Below are 19,751 nucleotides of genomic sequence, written 5' to 3'. Positions count from 1 at the left end.
TAATAAGTTCCAATCAGATCAATAAGTTTGAATCATGTTCAATAAGTTCCAATTAGGTTCAATCAGGTCCAATAAGTTGAATAAGGTCCAATAAGTTCAGTTCAGTTCCAATTCAGTTTAGAATTATTAAGGTAAAGAGAACACATTTTTAATTAGCTTTTAGATTCTTAAATAGAATATGTATTGCAATAACACTCGTAGACGGTTCTTTAAGATAATCGAGTGTTTTATGGTATTGCAACATGTGAGGTTGATTCTATATTTTGAAACTTTCGTGTTCTTTCATGAATTAGAGTTATCTATCCTGGAAAGGAAAGGTCAAAGGGAGAAAAGAGAATTGAGAGAAAGAAAGACGTGGTTTCTGGCTATTTAACTCTTTTGTGCATGATCAATTCATCGGTACATGCATATGAGTTATGATTAGTAGTCACTACATAATTTAGTCATTTCTGGAGTGGTAGTTGCGCAATCTGCTGTCTATCTATTTGGATTTCTAATTGTGTTTAATCGAGCTTAGTTTGCATCAAACTATATTTCTTCTTTTAATTAATGCACGATTTTTCATTATAAAAAAAAGTTGAACTTCCAACGAAACAATCCTTTTTTGTTTATGAAGTAGTATTTTTTGTTATTAATTTGAGAATTAGGGTTTCGGCGTGAATTTGAAGTTTAGTGTGATTTCTACTACGTGGTTGCGTTGAAAACTGACAAAATGAAACAAATTTGTGTTTTAGATACTCTTACTTGATGATTTTGTGGTCTCTTTAGGGTGATCTGTTGAGTGGAATTTCATGTATATGAAGCAACAATGAAGTGTTCTTGACTTGTTTGGTTTTTCCAATTGATTTGGGAGTTAAGGTTTTGACATTATTATTAGGTTTCTATTTAGAAACACTTGTATTTTTTTAGGAAAGTTGTCAAAAAAAAATCTTTCAAAAGTTTAATTTTGCGAAAAAAAAAAACTTTTTAAGCATTCTTTGTAAAAAAAATCTCCAAACTTAATTTTCTTTGCAAGAAGAAACCTATTCTCATTCTCCAGTGTGGTTTTTGAGATGCATATGAGTAACCCTTCTATCTTCCCTTAACCCCCTATTTCCATTAACTGCAACACCACCCCTATGCAGCTCAAAAATCACACAGGAAATGGGAATATATTTCATTTTGCAAAAAAAATTAAGTTTGTGATTTTTAATTACAAAGAGAAACACTTGTATTTTTTTAGGAAAGTTGTCAAAAAAAATCTTTCAAAAGTTTAATTTTGCGAAAAAAAAAACTTTTTAAGCATTCTTTGTAAAAAAAATCTCCAAACTTAATTTTCTTTGCAAGAAGAAACCTATTCTCATTCTCCAGTGTGGTTTTTGAGATGCATATGAGTAACCCTTCTATCTTCCCTTAACCCCTATTTCCATTAACTGCAACACCACCCCTATGCAACTCAAAAATCACACAGGAAATGGGAAAATATTTCATTTTGCAAAAAAAATTAAGTTTGTGATTTTTAATTACAAAGAGAAACACTTGTATTTTTTTAGGAAAGTTGTCAAAAAAAAAATTTCAAAAGTTTAATTTTGCGAAAAAAAAACTTTTTAAGCATTCTTTGTAAAAAAAAAATCTCCAAACTTAATTTTCTTTGCAAGAAGAAACCTATTCTCATTCTCCAGTGTGGTTTTTGAGATGCATATGAGTGACCCTTCTATCTTCCCTTAACCCCCTATTTCCATTAACTGCAACACCACCCCTATGCATCTCAAAAATCACACAGGAAATGGGAATATATTTCATTTTGCAAAAAAAATTAAGTTTGTGATTTTTAATTACAAAGAATGCTTTTAAAAGTTTTTTTTTTGCGAAATTGAACTTTTAAAAGGTTTTTTTGGGTAAATTTTCCATAATATTAAGAAACAAGGAAAAGGGGGATTAAAGTTAGGTCATGTGACCCTACCATTAACATCACGTGACTAGTTACTTGCTCTAGCAAGTTATTTACCTGCAAGGACTACACATGTAAAAGATATGTTAAAGTTCGGCCTACTGTGGGATAATCCATAGTTGAGACCTTTTATAATAGATCGTCCAAAATTGAGACTGTTCTTATCAATATTTTCAAAATTCCAAATACTAAGTTTTCATATATGCCGATTTAAGCTCTTAGGTAATCTTCATATGATAAATTGTGTAGTTGTGTAATTGGAATTCTTTTATGCTGTGTGTTTATGGTATTGAACTGACTACAATTCACAACTCTCGAAGAAAAATGAGAATTAAGTTTGGCCTAGTGGTTGTAAGGCCTTCCTTACACCCCTGTGACAGGAGTTCAATTCTCACCCCTTGCAAGAAAGATCTCAAATTTCCCCCTTTCTTGCAACATAATTCTCCTTAAAAAAAAAACCTCTCGAAGAAAAAGAGAGAAGTTCAATTCGGCACTAGAATTAAGTTAATATACGTTCAAACAAAACATGATTAATTCAGATGAAGGCTTGTTGTTGTGCCTCCAGATTCATGATGAATGACATGAAAATTGAATGCATAACAAATAACAATACAATCTCTAAAAATGATGCTCTATAGAATATCTTTGATGGTGCATCCATTTGGAGTGCTCGAAATGTCGGAGATAAATTTGATCAATGAGCAGAGCCCGCCCAAGAAGTTATGATCGATGACACCGTCGCCTTCCAAAACATGAGCAAAATCAACAAGCTTAATTGCAGGACCAAACTGTCCAGTTTTAACCAGTGACTCTTCCTTATCATAGACCATCAAAACTGAGCAAGAATAAAAATGGTACAAAGTTTGCTCCTCAAACCATGACTTGAGCTCCAGCAACTGTGCCAGAATGCCTGACGAACCACCAAGGACACTTGAAGCGAATGTACAATCCGGATCATCCTTAGATTCTGATGATTGATTTGATGAAATAAACTTCTTCAAAACCAACCTGACATCATCTGCTGTATACTTCATGGTCAGCTTTCGATCAGGCTTCCAATACCCTGATTCCTGACCTTGGTACAAGTGTAACCCCGATATCCTAAAACCCAAAGAAAGGCTTGAGGTTTCTTGATCTTTCTTGAGACATTTCTGAATGTACTTCTCTGATGCTTGTGGATACCAGGTTCGCGAACCAATCTTAACATCAATGATTGACGGGTTTTTGTAGTTTGAGGTTAGATCTTCCATAACAAGGTGAGAGCAGGGTCCTGATCCATCAGAAGCTTCTAGAAGCTGTGTGCCAAAGAATTTCGGAAAGAATTTGCGTATGTGATCTGGGACTCTGACATCAGATGAGAAAGTCTGGTAGAATTCAGCCTCTCTTAAACCTCTTTCATTCTGCTGAAGGGGCTTGTAGAAATGCCCTGATTCATCTATGAGTGGGCCAAGCTTCCCATCAAGAGCCCGGTGTCCAGCAACTTGGTGATCTGGGACCTTCAGCATTGGCATAATTCTTGATTTTGCTACCAAACCCTCTATATAAGGAAAACAATACAGGTTACTTACTTTCTATGATAGTGCTATGTAAAAGAAGATGAAAGCAATAAAATTATAAGGTAAATCAGAACATTTAAACAACTTCTCCAATACACAGTAGTGAATTACAGTTTGAAGAGCTTAGCAGTGCCATACAGTGTTACACTCAACACCACAAATTCTCAGCCCTCCTAAAGAACCGGCATAATATTAGAGTACGCATCCATAATATCACAAACTACGCTGATTTGTTTGGAAACAAGTTCCAGTCAAGGCTTTAACAGTCTATTTAAAGAGCTTCCTGTTTTATGATGTGTCAATAGAAAAGGGCCAAAAGGCTTCCTCCACCGCAATCAAGAACAACATCATTAAGATTCAATCAACTTAGAAGAATCATAAGAAAGCAAAATCTTCATTTTTAGCCAAGTGCATTTCTGCTCAAAGAAAAATCTAGGAAGGCCAAAGTGACTTCTTCCTCCAAACCTCCTAAACAGAACACAACAGGAAAAACCAAAACCAATAAACAGCCAACTATCGACAGCAATGTTTCGCAAAGACAATGCAATAGGTCCTATTCAGCCTCTAAAACTGAAAGGGTAGTAGTCCACCCATTCTTCGTGGAACTACATCCCTGGAAGACATAAAATCACAGAGGCCAAAGTGCACAAAAACAATGGTAGATCCCTAAAATCCGTTAATTCACACCCCTACTGATTCTTTTTTTTTTGAGGGGAACCCCTATTGATTCTTACTCATTTCTCTCGCTAACGAACTTGATTGGTGATCCTTCTTCTGGTATTGTGTAAGGATCCACGAGGCGAAATGATACAAAGTTACAAACTATTTGATAACCAAGCCTTGGGCAAATCTAGCATCTAATAGCAATTCAAACACACTTTTTACCTACCTGTTAATCACCTAACACATAATCCAATGACAAAAACTCCCTACTTCTGTGCTTTAATCTCTACACATATTAGACATATTGCTTAGAGTTAGCCAACAAACAATAAGCTACCAATTACATATACATTATCACAGCATATAATCCTCGCGTGCCGCTCTGATAATTGGCATCAACAGAACAAACAATTGAAACCCCAAAAAAATTTGCAATCATCAATTTTCATTAATCCAGTTTGCCACTATATCAGTAAGGCCATACAGTCATAGTTATTGTCCATCAACTCGAGACATCGCCCGAGCTCAATAACTAGTTTAGATTTCTATACAGAGTTGAGTTTCAAAAAGATCTTAATTCTTAAGTGATCACATTAACTATGAAAACTTCTTAAATCACCAAACAAAAGAAGGGCATTAATCAGTTGACAATTCTATAAACCACCCAGAAAAAAAAAAACATCATTTCCTGTCAATCCAAAGTACTAATCACATAATAAACAAAATTTCACCAATATTACAACACTAATTCAAACAATTGATATAAATTCAGACAAGAATTAAATAGTGAGATAAATAATAAATTAACAAAGTAAGAGATTAGAAACTGACGAAGAAATCCCAGAAGTTGAAACGTTTCTTCAAATTGCTTATTTTTCTCTCTAGATTTGGGTAGTTTTTGTACTATTAGCGTGAGATATGTTGTTTGTCAAATGTGACAGGAAAAAGAAGATGAATCTTCAATTTAATGCTATTTTATTCATGTCAGAGTCTGAGAATGTGCAATTTTTGACGTATGATGAAAAAAGTTGGCACAAGTTGACGAACACTATGCTGAAAAAATACTACCTCCGTTTCTTAATAAGTGTAACATTTCCCTTATTTGGAATAGTCATAATAAGTGCAACCAAGCTCAAAATGGTAAAAGAAGTTCAATATTATTATAAATATGCCACCAAAAAGCAAGAAGGGACCACAATTTTTTTGTTTCATCACTTGAATTACTCTACTTTATTGTGGTCCCAACTTTCTCTCTCTACATTCCTTAGTATTCCCCCACTTTCTCTATGTTGCACTTATTAAGAAACGGAGGAAGTATAAGTAGATTATTAAGTTGATATTTGTATGATCAATTAAGGATTAATAAGGTTGATTAGACAAAAAGTTGCATTAATTTTTAGGCTCCTTAAAAGCTTAAGCTAGCAGTATTAACACCTTTCTTTTGAACAAGGGCCGCCTTAAAGTTATTTCGTTAAGTGGGTTGAATCTGGTTATTTGTCAAGTTGAATTACTTGACCGTTTGGTTGAGTTGGGTTAACTCGATGAAGAAATAGGTGTTGCGAAAGACTATCTTATTTAGGGTGCGTTCTGTTCAACTTAAAAAATTAAGTTTCAGATCCAATAAGTTCAGATAAGTTGCAATAAGGTCTAATAAGTGCAATAAGTTCCAATAAGGTCTAATAAGGTCCAATAACTTCCAATCAGGTGCAATAAGTTCCAATCAGGTGCAATAAGTTCCAATCAGGTCTAATAAGGTCCAATAAGTTCCAATCAGGTCTAATAAGGTCCAATAAGGTCCAAATAGTCAATGTTTAATAAACATTTGTATTATTGTCCACTATTTTGTTATTCATAATTTCATATCACTTTTAGCGGTATTTTATTATTAGAATTTTAATTAAAGTACCACAATGATTATATAGTATTATACTTGTATTAGTGTCTATTATTTTATTATTTATTTGTATTATGTCTATTATTTTATTATTTATTTGTATTATGTCTATTATTTTATTATTCATATTACTATTAGCTGATTATGTTATTATTAGAATTTTTTATTAAACTACCACAATGTATAGTATTATACTTGTATTATTGTCTATTATTTGATTATTCATATTGCTATTGAATAATATTATAATCATGGTCAAATAATTAAGGTTAACAATAATAATAATTATTATTATAATTACAATATTTTGCAATTCGTCTTTAAATACGTTTTCTTCATCAACAGCCAACCATATTTCATCTGCAATTTTCGCCCGAGTTATCTCCATATTCTTTGTTCTCGTCTTGTCAGTCAAATTTAAATCAGCTCTTGGTTCCATGGTTTCAACTACTTGCGAAACTGGAATTCCTAAATCATGTAAACGAATAAAATTATGTAGCGTGCATGTTGCCACGATGATAGCCAACTGGTAAGCATCATCCATCTTCGGCATCATTCTTAGAATCTTCCATCTATTTTAAAGTACACCAAAAATTCTTCCATCTATTTTTTGATTTTCTACTAGTGTTTTATAAAATTAAAACAACACTATTAGATATATTAGTGATGAAAGTTATGTATAGGCAAATATATAAATAGTAATTTTTTTTGTTAAATTAATTATCATAAGAGATAATTAATAATCATTATTTTTTAAAGAACGAATTATAATAATTATTATTCCATAAAAAATTTTGAGGGGTAGTATTTACGTTAGTGGTAATATTTATGTTATTCATGGTCAATGTTTTTGTCTAATAAGGTCAAATAAGTTTCAATCAGGTCCAATAAGGTCTAATAAGTTTCAATCAGGTCCAATAAGGTCTAATAAGTTTCAATCAGGGTTAATAAGTTCCAATAAGGTCCAATAAGGTCAATTAGGTTCAATCAGGTCCAATAAGTTCCAATCAGGTCTAATAAGTTGAATCAGGTCCAATCAGGTCCAATCAGGTTTAATAAGTTCCAATAAGTTCAGTTCAGGTTCAATAAGTTCAGTTCAGATAAGTTTCAATAAGTTCAGGTCCAATAAGTTGAATAGAACGCACCCTTAGTAGTGATTATATTATCATTAAAGATGATGGTCATGTTAGTCTCTGTGGGGCTGGCTGTTTAGATACTTCGGATACTATTCTTATGGCTGAGGCTAAAGGTATGCGAGAAGCTATTAGAGGGGCAAAGTCTTTGGGTATCTCTAAATTTGTTCTTGAAGGTGATAACTTGGTGGTGATTAATGCAATAAGAAAGATTTGGAAAGTTCCTTGGAATATCTATTCCATAATTCTAGATGTAGACAAGGATATTTCGGGTTTTGATGATGTTCTAATTCGTCATGATTTCAGGGAAGCGAATGCGGCGGCGGACTGGATGGCTCATCGGGGTCATGCAACGGTTAACACAACATATTGGTTTGATATTCCTGATTTACCCTTTGCTTTAATCATCCAGAAGGATGCTTTAGGGTGGCCCAAATCTTGGGATCCACCCTAGTCTTTTCTTTCTTTGATAAAAAAAAAAAAAAAAAGTAAAGAAAATACATATTAAAAAAGATAAACAAAACGAAGTCAAGAGTTTTCGACTATTTTTGTTGGGAAAAAGAAATTGTAACATGAAACCGGCTCAATTTGGATCAAATATTAACCCTTGGATTAGTATTCGATCCGAATTGGATTTGGGACAATCATATTCGGGTTAATTTTGGTTTGGGTTATTTGTAGTGTTAGGTGAGAATAAGTTCAGGTCTCTTCAATCGGGTTACTTCGATTATCATGTCAATAGCACGTCATGTCGATTGCGTGTCGAATTGAGTTTGTTTGGGTTTATTTCGATTTTTAGGCAGAGTTTGAGTCATCACTTTCGGGTCTTAGATTGATTTATTAGGTTCGGGTTATTTGTATCGGGTAAACTTGCCATGTCTACTCACAAGTCACAAGTCACAAGTCACAAGTCACAAGTCACAACCATATCATCCCTTAGCATAATATAATGTTCTTACGTTTTTCAACAATGAATTGAAGGTAATGTTGAAAGTTTACTTTGATGAGAAGGTTTACCAATAAAAAAGAAGGTTGCATTAAGAAAACTAAAGAATTTGAGCATATAAATGAAGAAAAAAATCCAAAAGTTTCGGAATCTATTAAGTTTCTCATATTATATTCAATATGAGATTTGGGGAAGGGGAAATAATGCAAACCTTAAGCAATGTTTATGTAAGCTGTAAATAGAAAGATATATATATATGGGAGAAGGAGATGAGTCCCGAGTTCTTTTGTTTGGAAATGTTGCTTCATCTATTCCATTACCCACCATTGAGTGATGATATGAATCGAATCCTACGCTCGATTCTGCAAGCCGTCTTTGTTGGTACCTCCATTTGGAATTGTCAGCATGCTAGAGATGAATTTGATCAATGAGCAGAGTCCACCTAAGAAGTTATGATCGATAACACCATCGCCTTCGACAACATGAGCAAAATCAACAAGCTTAATTGCAGGACCAAACTTTCCATCTTTCACCAGTGAGTCCTTGTCATAAACCATTAAAACTGAGCAAGAATAAAAATGGTACAAAGTTTGCTCCTCAAACCATGACTTAAGCTCGAGCAACTGTGCCAAAATGCCTGATGAATCACCAAAGACACTTGCAGCATATGTACAATCCAGGTCTTCCTTAAGTTCTGATGATTGATTTGATGAAACAAACTTCTTTAAAACCAACTTGACATCGTCTGCTGTATACTTAATGGTCAGTGTTCGATCAGGCTTCCAGTACTCTGATTCCGGACCTTGGTAAAAGTGTAACCCCGATATCCTGAAACCCAAAGGAAGGCTAGAGGTTTCTTGATCTTTCTTGAGACATTTCTGAATATAGTCCTCCGTTGCTTGTGGATACCAGGTTCGGGAGCCAATCTTAACATCAATGATTGACGGGTTTTTGTAGTTTGAAATTAGATCTTCCATAACAAGGTGGGAGCAGGGTCCTGATCCATCAGAAGCTTCTAAAATCTGGGTGCCGAAGTATTTGGGAAAATATTTGCTTATGTGATCTGGGACTCTGACATCAGATGAGAAAGTCTCGTAGAATTCAGCCTCTCTTAAGCCTCGTTCATTCTTTTGAAGGGGCTTGAAAAAATGCCCTGATTTATCTACAAGCGGTCCAAGCTGCCCATTAAGAGCCTGGTGTCCAGCAACCTGGTGATCTGGGACCTTAAACATCGACATGATTTTCGACCTGGCTACCAACCCCTCTAAATTTCCTGCAGAGTAAAGGAAGGATTAGGGAATACACCAGGGAGCTAATATTTGACGATTCCCAACTATGTTCATTTAGTTTCTAGAGAAAATATACGCAATAACGTGTACTTTAGACATTCTTCTATAATCATTCACTGAGGCCATTGTCTAATATAACTCTGAACATTGAATAACACAGGAAAATTATCTACTCTAAACCCTGGAGAGATCTTATTGTGAAGTAGGATTATTTTGGAAAACTGTCTATAGGCTTACCATGGATAATTTTGCATAGTTCCTGCTTTCGGTGATACTAAGTAAGAGGAATTGAAAGCAATATAATCATCAGGTATTCCGGTCAATCAAAACATTTAAGCAACTTCCTCATGACATAGTAGTATAGACTATATACTACACACTCGTGTCTCTATAGCTTCATGAAACAGCAAAACTTCTCCGTATTTTCTTACATAACCGACATAAAATTCAAGTACATATGCATGACATCACAAACTATGTTGATTTTCATAAAGAGGTACAGGAAAGATTATCGATTCATATGGATATTCACCCTTGCGCAGCAGCCTAACAAGAGCCTCCTAAGCAATCAAAAGGTGAAATATACTTTTATACTCCCATTTATATCATGTGGCTGCCTCCTTGATAAAGAACAGCATGTTGCTATGAACTAGCATAGCATGAGCATCATTAATGGAAGAAATTAAGGAAGAAGAAGATTATTTCATTAATCAAGTGGAAATGACGGCAAATGTATGATATTCAAGCTCTCTAGAGGCTTGTTTCTCTCCGATATGAGCTCTTAAAAGCTCAGGAAATATTTCATCATGTTTATCTCGCATTATCTCTATATATAAAGTTTTTCCCTTAACAAACGGCCTAATTTTTTTTTCTCAAGCTAAATAATAAGGATAATATCAGTTCTGAGCACATTTCTAAGATTCATTCAGCTTGAGAACATCATAGAGAACAAAATCTCAAATTTTAGCCAAGTCAAAGAGTAATCTAATGAATGCCAAAGTGACTTCCTCAAAAGAACACATCAGGAAAATCAGAATCAATGGACATACCCAACTACTGCCAACAATGTTTCGCGAGACAATGCATTACTCACACTATCAACAGGATGAAAAATAGATCAATAGCCTGTCCTATACTCCTATTAAACATTTCAATCAAATAGGATATAGCTCCACCACTTCTTTCTGAAACTACATCACTTAAAAATATCATATGGGGGCCAAAGTGCACAAAAACAAGGGTAGAACCCAAATTTTCATTAGATCATATCCATTGATGATTACTCATTTCTCCCGTTCACGAATTCGACAAATGATACAGATGACTTCTTGATCCTGCTTCCTAGAGACTTTAAATCCAAGCCTTACCATCTAAAATGAAGCAAAAATTCACCTAACTGTTAATCACCTAACAAGCTAATCATTGACAAAATCTTCCCTACTCTATGCTTTTATCTCTAGAAATATTCACACACTAAGCTATGAATTTAATGATGTATTATGTATGAACAAATTAAGTGCTTAGTTAATCCTTATAAAAACAGGAAAGGAAAACTAATTCTTCACTAATCATATAATTAGTCATTAGCAACATCAAACTTCTTAATCTACCCAAAAGAAGGAACTAACTAATGACTTTACATTATTACAGACCATCCAAATTTCCCAACAAATCCAAAAGTTCAATCTTTTGTGCATGTCCACAAAAATATTGATAAAAATCACCCAGAAAAAACCCAAAAAACAAAAAGATTGCATTCACTTAATCATCACATAAAAACACATAATTGTAATATCTACAACAAAATTGAAACAATGTAAACAATTGATATAATCATATAGGCAAGAATTGAAATGCTAGACAAAAGAAAATAATTAAGCAAGAGTGTAGTAGAAACTAACGTAGAAATTACAGAAGTTGAAATGTTTCTTCAGAATTCTGAGATTTGAAATAATAGTTGCAAATTCAATGACAATTATAATTTGATTCTTTCTAGATTTGGGTACTAAATACTGTTGGCGTAAAAATAATATGTCAAAGAGAATTAGTAGAACACTAGATATTTTATGGCGTCTCTGACTATGACTAGTCTGCGATGATACGTTTACGTTATTTACTGACGACCCATGATGAAAAAAGGTACATAAAAATTAAAAGGGACCCATGATTTTGAGATGAGAATATTAGAAAATTGGGTTGCAAATTTGGATAATTAAGGTTAATTAGAATATAATCATACAAAAAGTTGGGTTTACTTTTATGTTCTTTGATAGCTTAAGTGTATACATATTCTTACGTGCTTTTGGGAGCATCTAGAACGATATACTCGCAAGTACTTTTTGTTGTACATTATGCATAAATGAGCAAAATATAAAATGTGCAAATAATGTGAAATGCAATAGTAAAATGTACTCGCAAGCACTCCCATGAGTACTAAGAAGGCTTTGGCCAGTATTGAAGATTAATTGTCATTAATACTGACTGGTTAACCTTACTTAATGCGTGCCCAAGAGCACAATGAAAACTGTGCTTACACAATACAAAAATAACATTTACAAATATGAAAACGAACATTTTAATGTTGAAGTGTAGCATTACAAAAATTCACTTACGAAACCAAACATTTTACAACTGAAATGGAAAATTACAAGAATTCATTTATAAAAAAGAACATTTTATTGTTGAAGTGGAACATTATAAGAATCCAATTAGGAAAATGAATATTTTATTGTTGAAGTGGAACGTTACTAGAATTCAATTACTTAAATACATATGCTTATCAAATATAGAACATATTTTTCCGGGAAAATAGAACATATTTTTTGGTGGAAAATAAGTTTTAAAAGAACATTTTTAAAATAGAAACATTTTTTTATTGAAAATAGAACAATTTTCATGAAGAATAGCACATAATTTTTTGCTGAAAAATAAGTTTAAAACAAACATTTGCTTATTGAAGATAAAACAATTTTTACGAAAAATGGAACATATTTTTTTGCTGAAAAATGCTTAAAATAAACATTTGTTGAAATAGAACACTTATTCATCAAAAATGGAACGAATTTACTAGGTGCAAAGTGTGCACCATGTTTCTGGGAACACAATAGAATTTTCAAACCATGCCACTATATATCTATGGATATATTATTGGTCTGATAGACTGATACTATGAGAGTTCATTCTATCCTTTTACATATCATATTACACTACTAACAACTATGTTAGAAAATAAATTAAATTAGACAAGTAAATTTAGAACCTAATTTAATCCTCTGATCCAATTAATTTGCGGGAGTCAAATTTTGGTTAATCTTGGTCAAGATAGAGCTTATCATATTTATAATAAGCGTTCGTATTGTGTCGGACGAGTCCGATACAATATTCTCGTCGGACCACTTCAGTTAGAAGCATTTGTGCTTCAGTTAGACTTACTTGGGTTTCAGATGGTCTTTATCTTTTTTCAGGTAGTCTTCATTTTTTTTCAGGTAGTCTTCATTTTTTTTTCAGGTAGTCTTCATTTTTTTTCAGGTAGTCTTCATTTTTTTTTCAGTTAGTCTTCTTTTTTTTTTCAGTTGGTTCTTGTGCTTCAGTTAGACTTACTTGGATTTCAGTTGGTCTTTATTTTTTTTCAGGTAGTCTTCATTTTTTTTCAGGTAGTCTTCATTTTTTTTCAGTTAGTCTTCTTTTTATTCAGTTGGTTCTTGTGCTCCAGTTAGACTTACTTGAGTTTCAGTTGGTCTTTATTTTTTTTCAGGTAATTTTCATTTTTTTCAGGTAGACTTACCATATCAAGTATCATGGATTCTTAGTTTTATTATTCTTTCATGTAACACTAACCTCTGCTTTGTTGTTGTTGTGATTGTGGTTGCTTCCTAAGTCGTCTGATCTAGAATCAGAAAAGGTGAAACAATTGATTGATGGAGGAGATGGTGAATTATTGAACATGAGTAGTTGTTGTTGTTGCTGTTGAACATGAGACTAAAAACCAAGTATGGAGGAACTCATTTCTCTCTCCTCTACAACAATGGCTGCCACCAGTTGGATCTTTCTCTCTTGAACGTCCACCGTCGACACAACAAAGTGGCGGAGGAAGAAGATGAAGAACGACGCGGCGGCGGAGGAAGAAGATGAAGAAGGAGCAGCGACACCATTCTCGCGACTTCGTCCGATGAAACATATTGGGTCAGACGGTCTGACCCAATAGTTTCACTTATAATAATATAGTTAATGGTATTTTCATTTTTCAGTTCTTAACAAATACCACTCCATTATTTCAAAATTCCACCTAAAGCAACCTTATCTCTCATGAGCTAAGTAACAAAATTAAACTTTATTTTAATTTATGTTCTATTCAACTTATTTTAAATTATTTCGAAAGAAAAATAAGTTTTCAGATAATATAAAAATGAGTTTAGATAAAATAAGATAAGTTCATTTTAAAAAGACAAGTACAGATAAAATTAGATAAGTCTAATAATACAAACATCATCAAGTTTAATAAGTTTCAGATAAGATATAAAAAAAACTCCAGATAAGATAATTTCAAATAAAAAAAAATCTAGTTTAAATTTGATAACTTCAAATAAATGAAAATAAGTCAGATTTAAATAAGTTTAGATAAATTAGATAAGTCCAGATAAATAAGAATTATTAGGACTCTTAAAGAAGAAGCATACTCTGCATAGAAGATATCATGAGATGTCCTAAATTAAACCAAACAGCCTAGATAATAACCACCAACCTCGCCATTCAATACATATTCGAACAAATGAAAATTTGCGAGGTGCAAATTCTGCAATTGTGGCTTTTATAGGATTTCTTATAATTTGGATATGGGGCACCACCAACATATGTAATATTTTGGTAATTATATAGGATTATACAGATAAAACTTGCACAAAAACCCAACTCAATAAGGGCCTATTCTATTCGGTATAAAACAATTGTGAACTGAACTGAATTGAACTGAACTAAAATGAATAGTGATATGTAAGAGTAAAGTATTGTGCAAAGCTTAATTGAATTGAATTGAATCGAACTGAATAGAACTGAACTGAATTGAACTGAATTGAATTTAAAATAAGCTGGGGAGAAGAGGCCCTAACTTTTGCTAATCTATATTATCATAAGCAATTTAACAGCTGACATGCCCAAATATAATGCAGAAGTTCACACTTGGATTTGCAAAGAAGTTACAAGTTCTTCCTTGATCTGGACAGTGGAAAGAAATTACTATTTTCTGATAAACTTCAAATTGACCACAGGAAAAATTCAGGGTCATTACTCATTACAGCATGAAGAAAATGTTAGAAAGACCAATCATTTTTAACTGTTCACTTATATTCTATACAAGATTTCTTCAAATCCTCTTACCAAATTCTAGGCCAATGCTAAAAGTAGTTCAGAATGCACAATTGCTCAGTTTCATCAGATTTTTTTTTTCTGTAGCAGGAAAGTTTGCATTCTAACAAGCACGGCGTTCCACCCTCCAACTCTGTCGCTGCAATTGTTATCAGCGAAATTTAGCCAATTACGGTTAGCAGCATGGCATCATCTGCAGTTTGTACCGTAGTGAAGCTTATCAGCTTCGTTCCAGGTAAGTAGTCAGAAGACGCAGCACCTTTTGAATCAAATTAAATCTCAACCCGAAAATCACTTGGGTCCCTCATATCTCGAGCATCCATCGCTGCAGGGTTGATTGCAGAGATCAGGTGTTTCCCGAGCTTTGCAACGTGAGTGTGACCTTTCGCCATACACTCCATATGGTAATTTCCAAGCCTCTTGAAATCCAGCACACACACACCAGTTATCAGCAACAACCAGCTATAGGAAGAAAAGCATCTCTTCGAGGGGAAATGGGTGAACAGCTCAAATCCTCACTTGTTTTGTGATAGAACATCTTCTGCAGATAGAATATCATATAACACTGCGATGCTCTGACAGTTGCTTCGTCAACCTCCAATATCCAAGCATCATCACATTTATACCACTGGTTATTTAAACGTAGGAAAGTTACATAATGCCCAGATTCAAGCATCCCCGAATGAGTCACCACAGCAAAAATCTCATATTCTGTAACTGTATCAGCTTCATCATCTTCAAAAGCAAACATTCTATTTCCATGCCTGTTTCTGACTATTGTGGATGACAGATATGGGGCCATGTCTAAGGAGAAGGGGAACTGTAGGTATTGGTCTATCTTTTTGGATACTTTCCGAGCAAGGGAGTGCTCAAACCTTTTAATATGCAGGCACAGCACCAAGGGCAGTTGTTTGAATGACATTTGTTTCAATGATTCCTGCCTTTCTTGACAATTTTCACAATAAAGCTTCTGATCAGATCCCAGCTTCTCGGACCTTGTAAAATGATACAGGCAACTCGAAAGTGTCGCCATGTTGACGCTGCTACTCGCTTGGGCTGTTTGGCTATCCAAGTCAAGGGAGATGTCCATGCAAGGATCGTAGGTGGTTGAAGTGGATCCACATACTGTGCAAGACAAATCCGATCGCAAAAGGCCGGAAAACGCCCTATGTGCAATGCACTCACAGTCCCTTACATCTGTGTCAAAGAAAGAAAGTTCACCATGTAAGAAGGATCATTTGATATAAAAGTTGGTCCACCTACACATTATAACTTCTAAAAGAATATTACTTTGTCCATCTGATAAGCTTCTTAGGTGGCTTTTTTTAGTCAAGGCTCAATAACTTTGATAATTAATTTGTCAATTAAAACATTGATTTACAATGTGAAAATTTTAGTTCTTTATTATAGAACTGTAAGTAACATTGGTCAAAGTTTGACTCAGCGGCCTTGAAAGTCAACTAGGATTCTTTCTGTAGAATTCTAGAGTTCAAGAACATATGACATACATAGCACTTCATTTCAGATGAAGACTTAGCAAACTAAAAAGAAAAACTGAAGGGTACTTTCTCTAGTTTTCGCCATTATTTGAGAAATTCAAACAGATATTAGTAGATATTAGTAGATATTAGACAGGAAACAGCATGAACATTCGAATAAACTACTCCAAGCATCCATATAAGGAAAGAGCATAATTTTCCTTTCGAACTGGCAGCATCACATAGCAACAGAAAAACTCTTTTTATTGTAGAAAATTTCTTTGCCCCCTTCATTCTCCTCTCTAAAAAAAGGCTCCCTCAATCCCGGAATCGTCAATCTATTTCCCTTGTACATGCATTACTAAGAGGATTAAAATAGAGAGGAGAAAGTGGGTGGGTGATTGTTTGTAGAAGAAAGTAGAGAAAAAAAAAATCAACAAATAAATGGGGAAAGATTTTGAAATCGACACAAAAAAGAAGACGAGCAAAGATTTTCGGGAGGTAGTAGCTGTTTCAAAACATGAAGCAGAAGATGATGTATGTGTCTCAAGCAATGGGGTTGAGAAAACTGAATGTTTTCGAGACAGATTTAGCCAGTCCAAAAGTTATACTATACTTAAATCTTTCTTCATATTGTAGGGTAACAATTAAAGATCAACATTGACACTAACACCCACCTCCTGTCAGCTTCAAGTTCTTGGATTCTTTCTCATGTATTTGGTCAAGAATTGATATAAAGAATTCATGTGCATCCTGTTGCTCATATGTTGCATGATTTTCTGAGTGCAACCACCAACTGTAAAGACAAAAAAAATTATTTGAGGTGGAATCACCAAAAATGCAGATTCAATTAAATCACCATATACTATGCATCTATGTTACTCAGACACGGATTGAGTGTCTACTCGGATATAGGTGTCCAAGTGTCCGACTCCGCTATTTTGTAGAAAAAGTCCAGTTTTTAGTTTAAAATGAAGTATCAAAGTAAAGTGTCGTGTCGGACATGACACGACACGGTACCCTGTTTTGAGGTAAATGAAGGTGTCGGAGTAACACTGCTATGCATATCAAAATCAGCAAATAAACAAAACACAAAATCTTAAACAGTTAAACCACAATTCTTAGGAAAGACACGACTCATAATATAATACATTGGTCCTAAATCTGACCCATTCACTACAACAACAATATTAGAGCCTTAATCCCAAAAGGACGAGGTCGGCTACACAAGCCATGAAACCAACAAGCCGAATCGCCAATCCTTCTCCACTCATCCCCTATACAATGCAATATATGATCCCAAAGATCCAATTGTTTCATGTCAAAGCTCCCCACTGCATTGATTTCCATAAACTTATACAGGAAACATTTGAATACAAAACTCCACACAAGTTACTCATCAGGCAGACAAATCTATACAATATTCACTTCCATAAATAATGGCACATAAATCAAGCACATATTATGTAATCATATACTACAATATAGTAGCTAAACAAGCATTACAATGGAGGGAAAATCAAATCTTCAAATAATGTAGTATATACCTGTAAAGAAACTGAGCAGGGCTATAAGGAGTGCGATCACCAGAAAACACAGCAGAAAAAAGACCATCAATATCACAAGGCAAACAAAGTTGATCAGCTGATCTTTTTCTACAAAATTTTCTATGATGTCGATCACTCAAGAAGTAATTCTTCAAAGGAGGAGCATGAAGCAATGCCTGCAACACAGAGTTCATAAAACAAGTACTACCCAAATTGTTCAAACCCCTCAATCCTAAAGGATAAACCATTTTCGACCTCGGATCTCGCCTTACAACAATCAATTGTTTGGATTTCATCAAATCTAACTCAACTAATGATACCTTTCTAATACTACTAGTAACAACTTTTTGGTTTTTCATTCCCTCAAATTTTTGTGACACCAAAACCCTATCAAAATCAGGATCATACACCTGATCACAACACACACAACAATATAATTCAGCCCTATCAAGATCAACAGCTATTTCATGGCCTTTATTTGAGTCAGAATGCAAATGAGCATGATTTGAATCTGGGGTTAAACAACAAGAAATTTCAGAACAGATTAAGCAAAAGTAAAATCTACCATTATACCCAGAACAAAATTCACATCTGGGTACCTCATTTTTGCAATGGGTTAAGCTTAATTTATCATTTGGGGTTGTTTTAAGGAAATTTTGGAGGTGGGAATAGCAATTCAACCCATTTTTTAGCTTGAAATTTGAGAGATGTTTACATGGTTTAGGGATTGAAAAAGATGGGTTCTTTGTATACATCTACAACAATAATAATTAATAATAAAAAAGGTGTCAACTTTGATGATAATCAAGGAAGAAAAATAGAGATCTAATCAAAGAATAGACCCGATTTTATAGGACTAAAGACATTAATGATAGAATCAGTAGTAAGATTAGAGCTAACAGAAATGAAAAGAACAAATCTTTGATTGAAAAATAAGACAATAAATTTGAGATAGAAGGAAAAAAAAAAAGTTAAGAAAAGTAGTTTCTTTGAAAAAGACTTAATTTTTCCTAGGCAAAGAAGAAGAGGGGAAAAAAGGGGGGTGGAGGAAGAAGACGGGGTACGGTGGGTGGTGGTCTTAGACTTTAGGTGGGGCGGTGAATTGCGCACATAATAGGGCACTCTCACTTTCTACTTCATTTGGCAATTGGCATGCTTTCTTTTCTTTTTTTCCACCCTTATTTCCTGGGTTGTATTATTTGTGACTTGTGATGCAAATTAATAGGTGCATAATGGTGATGAAGGTGCGTACGATGAATATCAAATACTAGGTGATAGAGATGTATATATATTTATTTGTTATATTAGTCATGTATATGTGTTCATTTGACTTATTATTCATGTACATTTGACTTGTTAGCCATGTGCATATGCGCACCTTCCTCACTATATGGACGTGTGCACCATCTACGAATTGGACTTGTGAGATACGGTGTGTGATTACTTTTTTTATTTGATTATTGGAAAATTGTCATCTCCATGGGAAATTTCATTTAGTTTAGGAGTTCATTCATCATAATTTGAATGGAGTTAAGGATAATAGTGGGACGAATTAAGTAAGAGAGCCACCAGTCCCGTCCAATTGAGGCAGGGTCCAGGAATATGTCTAGGTTTGACGGGGATGGGGATGAAATCGGTTCTACAATGGATGGTGGGTCGGGTGTGGATTCTATGCTATACCTGTCCCATCCTCGCCCGTCTCACTTCTCTTTTATCTCATACTCTACTCTCTATTAAAAGACATATTATATATTAGAATATTTATTATTTAAATTCAATTCATATACGAATAATTTTATTTTGCACAATAGTACTGGCACATTGTTCGGGATTATTGGGAGGATAGTTGCGTGTATGAAGCGGGTACGATTCGGACGCGGGTATCCATGCGGGTGGTGGGACGAGGATGAGTTTAAATATGTACCCGCTGGGGCGGGTATGGGTTTGAAATTTT

At 34.1% G+C, this 19,751-nt stretch overlaps 3 protein-coding genes across 3 annotated transcripts; all 3 read right to left on the bottom strand.

The window, feature by feature from the left end:
- Positions 1-2,407: 2,407 nt before the first annotated feature.
- Positions 2,408-5,155, bottom strand: LOC104887784 (inositol polyphosphate multikinase beta). The gene is made up of 2 exons (XM_010672527.4): positions 4,981-5,155; positions 2,408-3,467 (listed from the first exon to the last, which is right to left on the bottom strand). The coding sequence occupies exon 2, from the start codon at positions 3,439-3,441 to the stop codon at positions 2,563-2,565; it is 879 nt and encodes a 292-aa protein (XP_010670829.2). The 5' UTR covers positions 3,442-3,467; positions 4,981-5,155; the 3' UTR covers positions 2,408-2,562.
- A 3,058-nt stretch (positions 5,156-8,213) lies between these two features.
- Positions 8,214-11,487, bottom strand: LOC104887785 (inositol polyphosphate multikinase beta). Its single transcript, XM_010672529.4, has 2 exons — positions 11,313-11,487; positions 8,214-9,395 (listed from the first exon to the last, which is right to left on the bottom strand). The coding sequence occupies exon 2, from the start codon at positions 9,358-9,360 to the stop codon at positions 8,473-8,475; it is 888 nt and encodes a 295-aa protein (XP_010670831.2). The 5' UTR covers positions 9,361-9,395; positions 11,313-11,487; the 3' UTR covers positions 8,214-8,472.
- A 3,143-nt stretch (positions 11,488-14,630) lies between these two features.
- LOC104887786 (ubiquitin C-terminal hydrolase 22) lies at positions 14,631-18,988 on the bottom strand. Its single transcript, XM_010672530.3, has 3 exons — positions 17,798-18,988; positions 16,928-17,046; positions 14,631-15,969 (listed from the first exon to the last, which is right to left on the bottom strand). Exons 1-3 carry the CDS (start codon positions 18,550-18,552, stop codon positions 15,221-15,223), a joined length of 1,623 nt encoding a protein of 540 aa, XP_010670832.2. The 5' UTR covers positions 18,553-18,988; the 3' UTR covers positions 14,631-15,220.
- Between the last annotated feature and the right edge of the window lie 763 nt (positions 18,989-19,751).

This window comes from Beta vulgaris, chromosome 2 (genome assembly GCF_026745355.1).
Source record: "Beta vulgaris subsp. vulgaris cultivar EL10 chromosome 2, EL10.2, whole genome shotgun sequence".
Taxonomy (NCBI): Eukaryota; Viridiplantae; Streptophyta; class Magnoliopsida; order Caryophyllales; family Amaranthaceae; genus Beta; species Beta vulgaris.
The sequence above is the reverse complement of the archived record's forward strand: the minus strand, read 5'-3'. Positions and strand labels throughout refer to the sequence as shown.